Source organism: Ictidomys tridecemlineatus, chromosome 2 (assembly GCF_052094955.1).
Source record: "Ictidomys tridecemlineatus isolate mIctTri1 chromosome 2, mIctTri1.hap1, whole genome shotgun sequence".
In the NCBI taxonomy this organism is placed as follows: Eukaryota; Metazoa; Chordata; class Mammalia; order Rodentia; family Sciuridae; genus Ictidomys; species Ictidomys tridecemlineatus.
This window is the reverse complement of record NC_135478.1, coordinates 71,439,379-71,452,931: the sequence shown is the minus strand read 5'-3', so window position 1 is coordinate 71,452,931 and position 13,553 is coordinate 71,439,379. Positions and strand designations below refer to the sequence as shown.

The window sequence follows — 13,553 nt, the reverse complement described above, 5'->3', positions numbered from 1 at the left end:
TCATGGTGAGGCCTATGGCAAGAGGACTTCTGCCATGGTCTACCTACCAGGCCCACACTTGTCTGCCTCTGACCTGCCCCTGTCCCTGAGGCCTCCAGGGCTGAGCAGCTCCATGCCTCTCCTTCACTTCATGTAGTGCAGCCTATGCTGACCCTGTTATACTTCTTCTCACAACCCTTTGCTCAATGTCCTCCTCTAATCCCTGGGGTCATTTGAGATGGGCTCAGCTGCTCATGGGCCACCCTTATCATCATCCAGGGGCAGTCCAGATGAGGCAGTTTGCGGGCACCTTCCCCACTACTTGGGCCTGCAAGCTCTACGAAGCAGCTGTTGGTGATGGCACTGCCCAGTCTTTTATGTTTCCCGTTTGATAATCCATCACTCCCCAGAGCATGCTCCCTATATGCTAAGTGCTTGAGGGTCATCAGTACCTCCTGCCTCCCACTTCCTGGAGGCTCCCAGGGGCTAAAGTTCAACCTTCCTTCTTAGACAAAAGTACACAAGGCCCCACCTTTCTGACCACTAAGCATCCTAGCTTTAACTCCTGGAGGGTCCCAGGACAGCCACCCCAGGAGTTTGCAGAAACTCACTGTGGGAGAGTACAGGTTAGCAGAAACCCTAGTCAGGTATCAAATGGTAGATGTCAGTCTCTGGACTAGCCTCCAGAAAACATCAACAGTTAGGGAACAGGCAAGAGGACCAACACAGAAAGATTGGAGAAAATGGCTTGTACAGGTCATAAAGCAGGACTCTGTTCTGAGCTGTATCAGGTGTTCCCTAAGCCCCTTGAACAGTGGGAACTCTGGGTCCCCCAGAGGGTATAGCCTATGACCCCCACTTGAGTCCTGAAGACACTGGTTTGAAGCTAAACCATGACATGACTCCCTCAATTCCATGGATAATAGGTATATGAGCCCAGCTGGCCATCAATCACTTGAGGGTTGGGCACCCATGTCTCAGCCCATGGGTAAATGTTGGCCCATGGTACAGATGACACCTGTGAGTCTGCTTAGAACCTGACCCCATTCTTTTTTATACAGCAGCTCCAGTTGGGGTGAGGCTCGTGCCTCAATTGATTGGTAGGCAATGCCAAGAGCAGTGTGGGGAGAATACAGGCAGGAAGGTAGAGATGGTTCTGTTCTGAGCTGGAAGTCAAGTGCTGGGAGAGGGTGATGGCTGAGGCCACCATGAAAGTGCCTCATACAGGTAGGGTCTGACACACAGGACCTACATGGCTATATAAACAGAAAACCACACAGGCTCAGAGTTCCAGATGACCATGAGGGATATATTTCTGGAGGCTCCATCACTTCCTCAGAAAGACCTGTGAGCTCAGCTCAGAAGGTAGCTAAGGGAGTCACAGAAAACAATGGAGGAGCCACCCTACCCACAGCTTCCTCCCCTGGAGGCACCCTTGCCTCTAATCCTGAAGTCTTAAGATAGCACAGCTGGCCCAAGGAGGTCCCAGGGCCCACTCAAGGAGCAGGGCAGAAGGGCAGCCTAGCCAGAATGTGCCAGATGTTCTTTAATGACATAGAAACTTTCAGCAAGGCCCCAAGGGACAGCATGGATGCTGTACTCCAAAGGGAGAGGGCATGTGTCTCATGCTGGCCTGGCTGAGGCACAGCATCTTTCATCTGTGATTCCTGTGATGATCAAATGCCTCCGGTCTGTGCCTGAACTTCCAGATGGAGTCCTCTGCTGGGTGGACAGCTGTCCTGAAGGTTCCACACAATGTCCAAGGGCCCAGCACAGGCCTGGCTCTAAAAGAAGTCTGAGGCTTTGCGCCGAGCAGGGAGCTGTAGTAAGTTGTCTGTGATGGAGGCTGGGTCCTGTGTGAGGGGTGTGCGTGTGGCAGAACCAGGGGCTGGTGTGCTCGTGGGGGTCTGCGGCCCACCAGCTGGAGTCTTGAGGTGGGTTGAGCGTGCTGGGGATGGTGTGTAGCTGGCCCGCAGGGCTCGGTCTGTATACTTGCTGGCTGTCCTGCTCACAAGGCGTTGCAGGGCTGGGGACATGGCTGGGCTCAGGCCTTTGGGAGTGAGGCTGGGATGAAGGGATTAGGGAGAGAAGTAGGGTTAGTTATCAGAGTAAGGCCTCCCTCAGCCCCTAAGGAAAAGCCTTGTCAGAGGTATGGTCATTCTGAACTGAGGAAGACAACACTGGGTGGCTTAGCACACAGCAATCCGACTGAACTTGAGTTTAACTAATGCTATTGCCTTTGGCTGTGAGGCTGGGTAGACTACAGACCTCTGAAAGTTGGAGTTCCCACCTTTCTCCAAGAGGAATGATAATAACACTGTCTCCACAGGACTGATAGGAATTCATAATGGGACAAATTGCCTAAAGGTGACTCTTAAGGACAGGTCAAGGAGATGTGGAGGAAAGAACATGGAAAGAGTCCTGTAGCCTGGTCCACATGCAACCATAGCAGAGGAGCAGCTACAGCACGAACTGCAGAACCCCATGGATCTGCCCTGGATTCTACCCTATAAGCCATACATCCACATGGCTGAGTGTGAGCAGAGCAGGGACAAGGCAGACACTAGTTCATCCCCACCCATTACCCCTTCCCAGGACCTAGTTGCCCCTCACCTGGCCAGGTTCTCTGTCACTCTCCGCAAGGCTTCTTGCTTCTTAGCTCGATTCTTGGCAGCAGCCTCATTGGCCATCTTCAGGCCCAGCCGCTCCCTACGGCCAGGCTCCAAGATCTACAAGGTAGCAGGCATGTGGGTGGCCTGTGTGGGACCTGTCACCAAGCCAGGCAATCCCTCACCTGGAAGAACAGCTGCTGTGGATGCCAATCTTTTTTCCCTGGCTGCCATAATCCCAGCAACCCTTCATTGCCACCCTCCCCCATAGCCTATCAAAAGCCCCTACCCATCCTGTCATACCTGTGCATTCCCCAGGGCCCCCCTCCTTGCCTGGATTCAACAGGTTCTCAAGGCCAGGACTGCCAAGGTATAAACTTCTGACAAGCCTTCAGGGAAAAAAGTGTCCTGTTTTCATTTTTTTCCAATTATTAGTGTGACAATCTTTTTGTCTTTATTACCCTTCTGTATTTCTTTCAAGAACTCTTCATATGTGAATGTGGCCCCTTTTTCTATCCAAGTGTTTATCTTCTTTTTAGTTGTCTATTGTTGTTACTTACAGAACTTTACCTATCAATTAAATTAAGCTACACCAAATTTATTTTTTAATTATTTGCTTTTGCTTTTTTAAATGACATTTTCTGCTATACCAAAGTTTATCATTTTCATATATAGTATCCCCTCTTACCCTCAGGTGATGTTCCAAGACCCTCAAAAGACTCTTGAAAACTGAACTATATATTATTTTTTCCTATACAGACCTATAATAAAACTTAATTTACAAATTAGGGGTTGTGCCTGGCATGGTGGATCACGCCTGTAATTCCAGTGGCTCAGGGAGGCTGAGACAGGAAGATCCCAAGTTCAAGCTCTGCCTCAGCAATTTAGCAAGGCCTAAGCAACTTAGTGGGATCCTGTCTCAAAATGAAAAATAAAAAAGGGCTGGGGATATAGCTCAATGGTAAATTGTCCCTGGGTTCAATCTCCAGTACCAAAACAAACAAATTAGAGGTTAGGGGATATATCAGTGGTACAGCTCATGCTTAGCATGCTTCGAGACCCTGGGTTGAATCCCTAGCAACACACACAAACACACACACACACAATTAGGCATAATAAGAGAAAAACAACAAGATAAGTAGAATATTATCATAAAATGACTTAAAACTTATGAACTGTTGCTGGATGTAGTGACATATGCTGATGATCCCAGTGACTTGGGAAGCTGAAACAGAAGATCACAATTTGAAGCCAGCCTCAGCAACTTTGTGAGGCCCTGTCTCAAAATAAAAAATAAAAAGGGCTTGGAATATAGTTCAGTGGTAGAAAGCCCCTGGATTCAATCCCTAGCACCAAAACAAAACAAACTTATAAACACTTATTTCTCTAATTTCCCATTTAATACTTTCAAGCTGCAGTTGACCACAAGAAACCTTGGAAAGCAAAAACATGGATAACAGGGGACTGTTGTAGCTATTACTTAGTGAAATTTTTTCCTTTTATGTTTAGAAAGTTCCTGAGATAAAACTAAATGTTCATGTAGCTTGGGAGGCTTGAGGGAGGAGCATTGTAAGTACAAAGCCAGCCTCAGCAACTTCGTGAAGCCTTAAGCAACTCAGCAAGAACCCTGTTTCTAATACAAAAAAAAAAAAAAAAAAGGCTGGGGATGTAGCTCAGTGTTTAAGTGCCCCTGAGTTCAATCCCTGATACCAAAACAACAACAACAAAATATTCACCACTATTTTTATTCTAGTTGTTTAATGGTGATTATTTTTACCTTTAACCTTTTTATCTTTCTGCAAGTTATTTTGCTATATGTATTAAGGACCTAGTTCACTTTATTTCTAAATATTTTGTTATTCAGCATAATTTGAATTGCCATCTTTATAATACCTCCAGTTCTTACTTGAACTGTGGATGGTTTCAGTGCTATTTTTCCTTTGCTATTGGCCATGGGCTCTTGGTCCCATGGTACAATTCTTACCTGCCCCCTATGGAATCCAGGAACACTCTATAATTAAGCTACATCCTCAATCCTTTTAATTTTTTTATTTTTGAGATAGGGTGTTGCTAAGTTGCTGAGGCTGATTTCCAACTTGAATTCCTCCTGCCTCAACCTCTTGAGTTGCTGGGATCACAGGCATGCACCATCACGCCCAGCTATCCTGAGCACTTTATATTTTCAGACAGGGTCTCACTGATTTACTTAGGGCCTTGCTAAATAGCTGAGGCTAGTCCCGAACTTACAATCTTCCTGCCTCAGCCTCCTGAGTTGCTGGGCAGGGGCACACTTTTAACATGTCAAGAGCCTTAGGGAATGCATTAATCCCTCTTGGTTATTACTCTCTCAGGGTTATCTTGGCTATTCTTGCATCTCAGATAAATTCTGAAACCATGGAACCAAAACTTCTGGCAATGTTTATCTGGAGCTCTAGTATGTCTAAGGACTATTCTGAAGAATGATGAGCCATGCTGGGGGTGGGGGTGGGGGTCCTCTTGGCCTGGGTTTTGGAAAGCATGGTAGCATGGTACAGAAGTTCTCCTCAGCATTACTCCTAGTTGTTTTAAGTTTCTATTGCTACACAAGTGATATCTCTCTCTCTCTCTCTCTCTCTCTCTCTCTCTCTCTCTCTCTCTCTCTCTCTCTCTCTCTCTCTCTCTCTCTCCCCTCTTTTCCTTTTCCATTGCATTTCAAACTTATCACTGCCAATTTTGGAAGGCGACTGGCTTGAGATAACCTTTGACCCAGCCACCAAATCAGACCTATGTGTTCATTCCAGACTCTATACCTGATTTCTTTTGATGGTAATGTAATCTACATCTTCAGCCTCTGTGACAACATAAACTTTTGCCTCCTGTGACCTCTCAACACCCTAGAGTCACAACAGGTAGGAGCCCAGCACTCTGACAGCAAGATGTGCAGGCTCCCAATTCTTAGGGACATCTCCTTTCCCTTTCTAAACTACTCTAATCATTCAATTTTCCCAAAAAACTCTTTGCACAAAGACATCTTGCTTTCCCCAGGGCTCTTACAGCCATACCACTCCCCTTGCCCACTTATCTATGCCCACCAATTTCTATGGCCATTGCCTCCAGCTTATCACCCTGCCTGGCACTCAGGAGTCATATGATACTACCTCACCTCGCTGCATCTACCCAGGCCCATTGAGAGCCTCCCTGGCCTACGCTAGGTCTCACAAACTTCACTCTATCCACTCCTACAATACTAGACTAGAATTGTAACATCTAAAATGTTCTGTAAACAGAAGCCTTGCTCTGTCAGCACATAGCCCTTCTGAGGACACAAACCATGGTTCATTGGCCCTTGGGCTTGCAAGGCAGTTCGAGTTCCTGTTCTAATTCTGAATTCCTCCCACCCTATCTGTGAATAGCTCCTGGCCTTCAGGCCCTAGAGACCTTGGTATCTTGGCCCCTGCTCCCCTAAATCCCATGAAAGACCCACCCATCCACCCATCCCACCTTCATCAGCATTCAGAAGCATCAGTGCTCATCCCCATCAGCTGGACCTGCCTTGGCCAGCTGGGAGTCCAGTCCTCTGTGCTTGATCATGAGCAGCAAGGACTCAGACTCCTCAGATGTCTACACCAAGTCCCTCCCTTGCTTCCCTTTCACCACAACCCACCTTGAAGGCTGGCCCTGGTGTCCTGTCCACGTAGGGTGTCTCCGATCCTTCAACTCTCAGGGGCGTGTTCTCAACCTCCCCCCAGGTCATCAGTGGGGACTCATTCACACCTGCAGATGGAGAACCCATAGCTACTCAGGCCAGGGGAGCCAGGTGGGGGTGCCACCCCAGGCACTCCCTAACTACCATAGCCAGTTTACTCCACGTGCATCCTAGCTAACATCAAGGCCAAAAGCTAGCCCATGCCTCTTCCCAGGGACTCTGGAACCACAGTACCTCCAGCCTCTGAGAGGGAAATGCTAAGGTCAACTGTGGGCCAAGGCAGAATAGACTGGAAGCTGGGTCAGCTGAGCTGCCATCCTAGCACAGGGCACTCTGAAGTAGGAGATATTCAGGATTTCCAAGGCTCCCAAACCTCCTAAAACTCAGGGAAAACCTATGGTGCCTCCATGTACCCTGATTTATATCACACAACCAGTACCTGAGAGTTTAGACTCCCTATGCATCACGGGACTGACCCAAGTTTCACTTGTCTCCGGGAGGAAAAGATTTGGGGCCTGGTGCCCAGAATTTCTGCACCCTATCCCGCTCTCTGACTTTTAATCTGTAAGTACTACCTGCTGACATTATTGAGAGGACTGCAACAGGATAGTACTCCAGTTTACAGTTGGGTCTGCCTGAGAGTCCAGCCCTCCCACAGCCCTGACCAGCCTGGGCACCAGGCCCATTTCTCACCAGGGGCAGGAGATGGAGTGGCAACAAATCCGAACCCGCCCACTCGGGGGGACTCCTGGGGGATGAGCTCCTTGCCGTCAGGGCCCACCTTGCCCTGTTTGTGCTGGAATGAGCAGAAAAGATAGTGTCATGGGGGCTCTCTCCCCAGCTGGCTGATAGGCAGATGGACAGGAACATGCTAGAAATATTTGCTTTCCTCAGGGAAAAGTTGGGGCCCTGGGGTGGGTAGCCCACTTGGGGAAAAACAGGAAGGACTCACTCCTCTGCTGAAACATCTTGAGGGCCTGTCAAAGTAGGCATCTAAGCAAGAATGTTCTCCTTCCTTCCATCAAGGGCAAAACTGACACCCTTTGCCTCTTGAGGTGCAATGCTGACAACAGGGCCTATGCTATCTTTCCTCTGAGGCACTTCCAAGTCTCCCGTCTCTTGTCTCCCAACCTTTGACCCTATGACCATCACAGTCCATCAAAGGGTACCCACTCAGTTTGCTCCCAGGTTCACAATCTCTCTGCTCTCTACCACTCCAAGCTCTATCCCGCCACAGCCCACTGTCTGGGGCCAGGTTCCATTGCTGGCTCCCCTGGCCCACTGACCCATGTCTACCCACAACCCTGTCTGATACATAAGCATGGGTGTAAACAGACTTGGCTGGCTCCCAACAGCCTCTTTGCTGGCCCACCACCATCAAGGGATGAGGCATAGATCTAGGCCCACAGAATGTGTCACACCAAGACAGTATCCCAGTGGAAGCTCACATGAATTGAGAAAAGACACAGGGTCCTGCCACATACAGACCTCAATATTTCCACCTACTGAGCTCCACCAAGCCAAGGGACAGTTCTAACTTAAAGGGGCAGCCAAGATGAGAGAGGCCATGCCTGCCCACACCAGCCCAGCCATATCTAATCCTGTTGCTCTCATTGGCTTACCTGGGCATTGAGGGCTGCAGCCTGCTGGAGCTGGGACCTGCTTAAAGCCTGGCTAAAAGGGTCCCGGAGAAAGCGTGTGTTCTTATGCACCACCTGCCGGGGCTTCTTAAATAGCTGCTCATCATCAGGGACACCTGGTAGATGAAGCAGAGACGATAATATATATCAGGATGTGGGAAGGCCCCACCTCAATACCATGAGCCCTACTGACTAAGGGGTGAGAGCACCCTTTTTCTCAGCCAATTCACCCAGTAAAACAGAAGCATTGGGCCTAGCTCACACTCCACACCTGCAGAGCCTGAACAAAGCTGGGGAGGACTTTACTACCCCACTGACTTATATGAGTTCATCTCAAGACAGACCAGGACTCCTCTGAGGCTGATGCTGTGAGGGTATATACACACAAACCTTATGATCCAAATGCAGAGCCAGAAACACCTGGCCCCACCACTCACCCTCTGGGTAGTACATAAGGGAGTTCTTGGCTTTGTACTTCCAGGTCTCCACACCAGTATGGCTGCTCTCAATGGCTTGGTGCTCTGCTGATGGGAGTTCAAGATTATCTTTCTGCCTCTGTAATCACATAAGGGAAAAAAAGGGTCAGTGGGACCCCAAGGCACAGTGTCCATTGCCTTGGGACTCCCTGCTATGACAGAGGGCCCAGGTCTACCTTCTCAAATTCCTCCTCAGCCTGGTAAAGCCAGGAGTGGCGGGCCCGGCTCTTCTCCTTGGCCACCTCCATGATCTCCTGGAAGGAGGCATTGTCCTCACTTGTATAGCGGCTCAGGAAGACGTCCAGGCTGGGCAGTGGCTCCTTCTCCTCTTCCTCTCCAGCCTCTCCTGCTCAAGGGTGGAAGTCAGAGGAACATATACAAACATCATTTTACAGACACAGGAAAACAAACAATGAAAATTATGACACCTTACGAATGGGGCTAGAATCCTCACTTCTGTTGGAAGACTCCCCTTGGGGTGGTATCAATCCACCCTAACTCTTCAGAAAACCCTCAGATAGAGCCCTAAAGATGCCTGGACAGCTCTGCTCATCTGATGGATGCCAAAAGCATGCAATACAATCTAATAGATTGGGCGGAGGAGGTACAGACCTAGGCATTAAAATAAAATCCATGATCACAAAAGTTCTGCTATTGGCTGGCTCTTCCTCTGCCAAAACCATGCAAATCCTGCAGGATCTACCTCCAAAGCCCTCAGGACTTCCCTTCCCTCCCTGGAATTTCCTTAATCTAATCGTTCCTTGCTTCCTGGTATTTGCAATACAGGTGGGTAGTTATCTAAGTATCTGGACCTGCCACCTAGCCCCTGTGGCAGGAATCTTATATAACCTAGTGTTCCGAATGGGGCCTCTGTAATCATGTGGAGGTACTGAGCCACAACCTCAACTATATTACTGCCACCTCTGCCACCCTGGAAAGTGGCATACCACTGAGGTGGCACCCTGGTGCTAGAAGACAGTTTTTTGTTTTGTTTTGTATGTTTGTTTTCTATTTTTTTAAGACAAAGTCTCACTATATTACCCAGTTGGAGTCAAATTCACAATCCTACATCAGCCTCTGAACAGCTGGGACTATTAAGAACATCCCATCATACCCAGCTTATAGAAGAGTTTTATCTTCTATTGTAGTAACAACTTTACCACTAAGTATAGGCTAGACTGTGCTCAAAGCACAGCGACTACAGTTTTAAGACCTGGGGTCAAAGAGATGTCACTTAAGTTCCATTCCACCAATGATCATCTCTGAGTACTACACAAGTCACCGCCTTTTGGAGCCTCACTTTATCTGTAAACAAGAATGACAAAAGTACCTATCACTTAGGTTATGAAAAGGTTTCCTACGTTTATTGACATATAAGGTATATAAAAAGAAAAGAATCTTCAAATTGCCCTGTGATTCATGCCACCCTTCAATAGAGAATCAAGCTCCAAGAACAAGATCTGTGTTAATGGCAGAGGGAGCTGGGCTACAAAACAAAAAACATATTTGTGTGAACACACTGGATGTCTGTGCCAATACAGTATACTGTAGACTAGAACCTGGTAGAACAAAGTATGCTGTCCACCTATATGTGCACTAATATTCTATTACCAATGAAAAGATAAAGTGATCAAGAAGTCCTATAGTGCATGATATACTTACATTTAACAAGACTTCAGAATGCTCTTTCCTAAAAAAGATTCCTTCCTAAATTCAGGAAGTATCCCATATATCTGTGTCTCATATTCTAATAAATATGCCGAAAATAACTCATTCATCTGTTCTCCATGTCTGTTGAAGACTCATAACATATCATATGCTCTTCCATATGCAGAGCATTCAGATGGAAGCAAGACAAAGTCCCTGCTTTCATGGAAGTGATATTATTTAGAATGAGGCAATAAACAGGAGTTTTAAAATATTATGACCTGGGGGCTGGGGTGGTGGCTCAGTAGTAAAGCCTTGCCTAGCATGTGTGAGGCACTGGGTTTGATTCTCAGCACTGCATATAAATAAATTAAATAAAGGTCCATTGACAACTAGAAAATATTAAAAAAAAAAAATGACCTAGGATGGGGTTGTGGCTCAGTGGCAGAGTGCTTGCCTAGTGTGTTTGAGACACTGGATTCTATTCTTAGCACCATATATAAATAAATTAAATAAAGGTCCATCAATAACTTAAAAAAAAAAAAGGTGTTATGACCTACAGCAAAAACACAAAGGCAAGCTGGAAGGAACATAACACCAAAGATGTTTACACTGGGAGATCAGGAAATTTTTCCCTGAAGAAAGTGAAAGAGTGAACAGTGCAGTTATCTGGGAGAAGTGACCAATATGAAAGAAATAATTTCAGGAGACAATGATAAAAGGAGCCTTCCAAAGCCCATGAAACCTGCAGGGCAAGGGCTGGCACACAGCAGACCAGTGAGAAAGAGAGTAAAATTCTCAATCCATAGAGATGGAACACAGAGAGGCTTGAAGGGCTGTTCCACATTTGGGAGTTAAAACAGATCTTCTGCCTCCTAGACCAATGCTTCCTGACCCCTATTCAGGAGTGGAGACTCCTCAGGGGCAAGAGGTGACTTGAAGTCCCTGGACCACTCTCTCAGGGCCTCATAGGGTATGATTCCCACATAATCACCACTATGTGACCAAAAGAGGGAGTGCTCACTTACCTTCCTCAAGACCTCGGCCCCGAGATCTGGGCTTGTTGCCCACCATTCCAGTGCCTGTGTGCACCTCAGGAGTCTCAAATGTGGCTGGAGTCACATCTGGGGAAAGAGAGAGATGTAGGGTTTAGAGCAAGCCTATAGCAAAGTTCAGTAGATTTCACCCTCTCTGCCACCCACTAGGTCCCCTTACAAGGTGGTGGAGGCTCTCGAGACATCTTGCCCAGAGCAGAGCCAAACTTGATTGCAATCTGGCGCATTCGTTCCAAATCTCCATTTTCCTCAGCCTCCAGGTACTCCTTCTGTGCCTGCAGTTTCTCCACATCAGGAAAGAAATCCCTTTGGATGACTGTCTGAAGGCCCTTTTGGACATAAAAACAAAAGTCAAAGCTGCAATCACAGTTCACTGCTGTACAAGCTAAAGCCCTTTATGAACCTCCTTCAGCTTCTGCCTGCTCTAATAATTGCAGCTTGCTTGAAGGAGCTCAGGGGCCCTTTCTAGTGAGGCTGAACATCCCATGTGGCCTTGCTGCAACATCCAACATTTACTAAATATGCTCTCCATGTCCATAAAACTCTTCTCTCTCCCACTCTTAACAGGCGTTCCTTTACTGACTCCACTTTCATACCAATCAGACCACCTTCACTGTACCAAGGAGTTTTTATTTCCAATCCAAACCTTTCTCGAGTGACTTCAGCCAGTCACTATGGTCACATAGTGAAATCCCCACATCTGCACCTCCAGCTAGACCTAGCTCTGGAAGCAGCAAACCTGTGTAACCAGCTGTCCATTAATACTGCCAGTCAGTACATCCTAAAAAAGTCCCAAATTTAACAAGTCTAAAACTAAACTTTATACTAGTCCTTCCTCCTGCGTATTTGAAGTAAAACAAACCCCTCCTTCTAGGGGCTGCACTCAATGTTGTTGCCACAATTGCAGACTAAGTCAAGTCCTCTTTGCCACCATCCTTCAAGTGTGTCAAACTCTTACACTTTAATATCCCCTGAAAATATTGCTAGTGCCTCCTCAGTTAAGGACATCTCCCTCCCCACCATTTACTTGGCTCTCCGGACTGTCTACACCTCAAGAGCAGGGACTCGGCTATTCCACTTCCACTAGCGGACTGGAGAGCCAACCAAGACCGAAGAGAAAGAAACCAAGAGAAGCGCAAAACCAGGGAGGGACCCGGAAGTCGCCGGCGTTTCACTAAGGTGACTACCTCTATATACTCTTCCTCGTCCAGGACCCGCTGCTTGCTCCTCACAGCTTCGGTCTCCCCAGCCGATCGCTTCCTCTGGGGCCCCGACACGGCTGGGAGCAATAAGGTCCGGGTAGATACTCCCGGCGTCTCCATCACTATCCCAGAACCGTTCGGGCGACAGTGGCGCGTCACAGGGTATGGGGCGGCGGGAGCACCTTTTCTGCCAGCGCCTCCCAACAGCCAGCCAATAGGGAAGCAGTGCTTTTTTTAGCATCCGTCGGCGCTCCGTAGTGACGTCATTACTAACGCTGGCTCTCATAGGAGTTGTAGTCTTTTTTCCCGCCCCGCATCATTCATGCCTGACTGATCTGTGGACACGAGGGGGCGCTGTGGTGGAGACTGTTTGATTTGTTCATGCTAACGTGAGAAATTTCAGCTTGGGGGAAATCAAAAGGTTCTGGATTTGTCACCAATAATCACTGTATATGTTTCAGTGTGTTAACAAAAACACATTCATCAGAAAATTTGATTTAAACTTTATGCAAAAAAACCCAAGATAATTCTTTCTTGGTAGTTATCTAACAAAAGATTAATGAAAACAAAGAATAAGAAAGTTGTTCAATAAAGAAATGTCTGGTTACAGGAGGTCCCTAAATATCAGAGTGGTCTTCCAGAAGAAAGCCAATTCTCACTGAAATGGAACAGAAAATTACCTAAGCATTTTTCAGAAATTCCTTCCGAAAGGGAGGTTTTTTTGTGAATTATGTCAAGTGAACAAGTTCTGCCCCAAGAATGATTTAGTTGAATTTTGCTTTTTCAATATGTGGTCATACATTCATTCATATGGACTCACTGAGGACTTCATGGTGATGTTCCTGCTTTTAAAGCTAACAGTCCAAAGTGGAGGAGAGAAACTATTTAGATCATTCTACAAACAAATCTAAAATAGAAGCTATGGCAATGCAAGAAAATTTTTTTATTTGGGGAATCTTGACCTAGTGAGGCAGGTCAGGAAAATTTCTCCAGGCAGAAAGTTTTTGCAGATCCAAAAAAATGAATGGACAGGCATTGTTGAACCAATGAAACAGGAAGAGCATATACAAAGGCCCAGTGGTGGAAGGGAGCAAGACAAATCCCAAAGCAGACCTTTGCCATACACAGACAGAGTTCAGTGAGGTGTGAGATGACACTGGAGTGGCAGAGCCAGCCTGCACAGAGCTTCATGAGTTCTAGTGAGGAGTTTTACTTTTATTCTGAATTAAGGGGGAGCCAAAGTAGGTACAGATAGACGAA

At 47.1% G+C, this 13,553-nt stretch overlaps 1 protein-coding gene across 1 annotated transcript; it reads right to left on the bottom strand.

Annotated features, from left to right (window-relative positions):
* Window positions 1-1,267: 1,267 nt before the first annotated feature.
* Window positions 1,268-12,478, bottom strand: Ess2 (ess-2 spliceosome associated protein). Its single transcript, XM_005334523.5, has 10 exons — window positions 12,279-12,478; window positions 11,252-11,420; window positions 11,065-11,160; window positions 8,566-8,735; window positions 8,351-8,468; window positions 7,896-8,029; window positions 6,967-7,069; window positions 6,232-6,341; window positions 2,593-2,708; window positions 1,268-2,043 (listed from the first exon to the last, which is right to left on the bottom strand). Exons 1-10 carry the CDS (start codon window positions 12,411-12,413, stop codon window positions 1,764-1,766), a joined length of 1,431 nt encoding a protein of 476 aa, XP_005334580.1. The 5' UTR covers window positions 12,414-12,478; the 3' UTR covers window positions 1,268-1,763.
* Window positions 12,479-13,553: the final 1,075 nt, after the last annotated feature.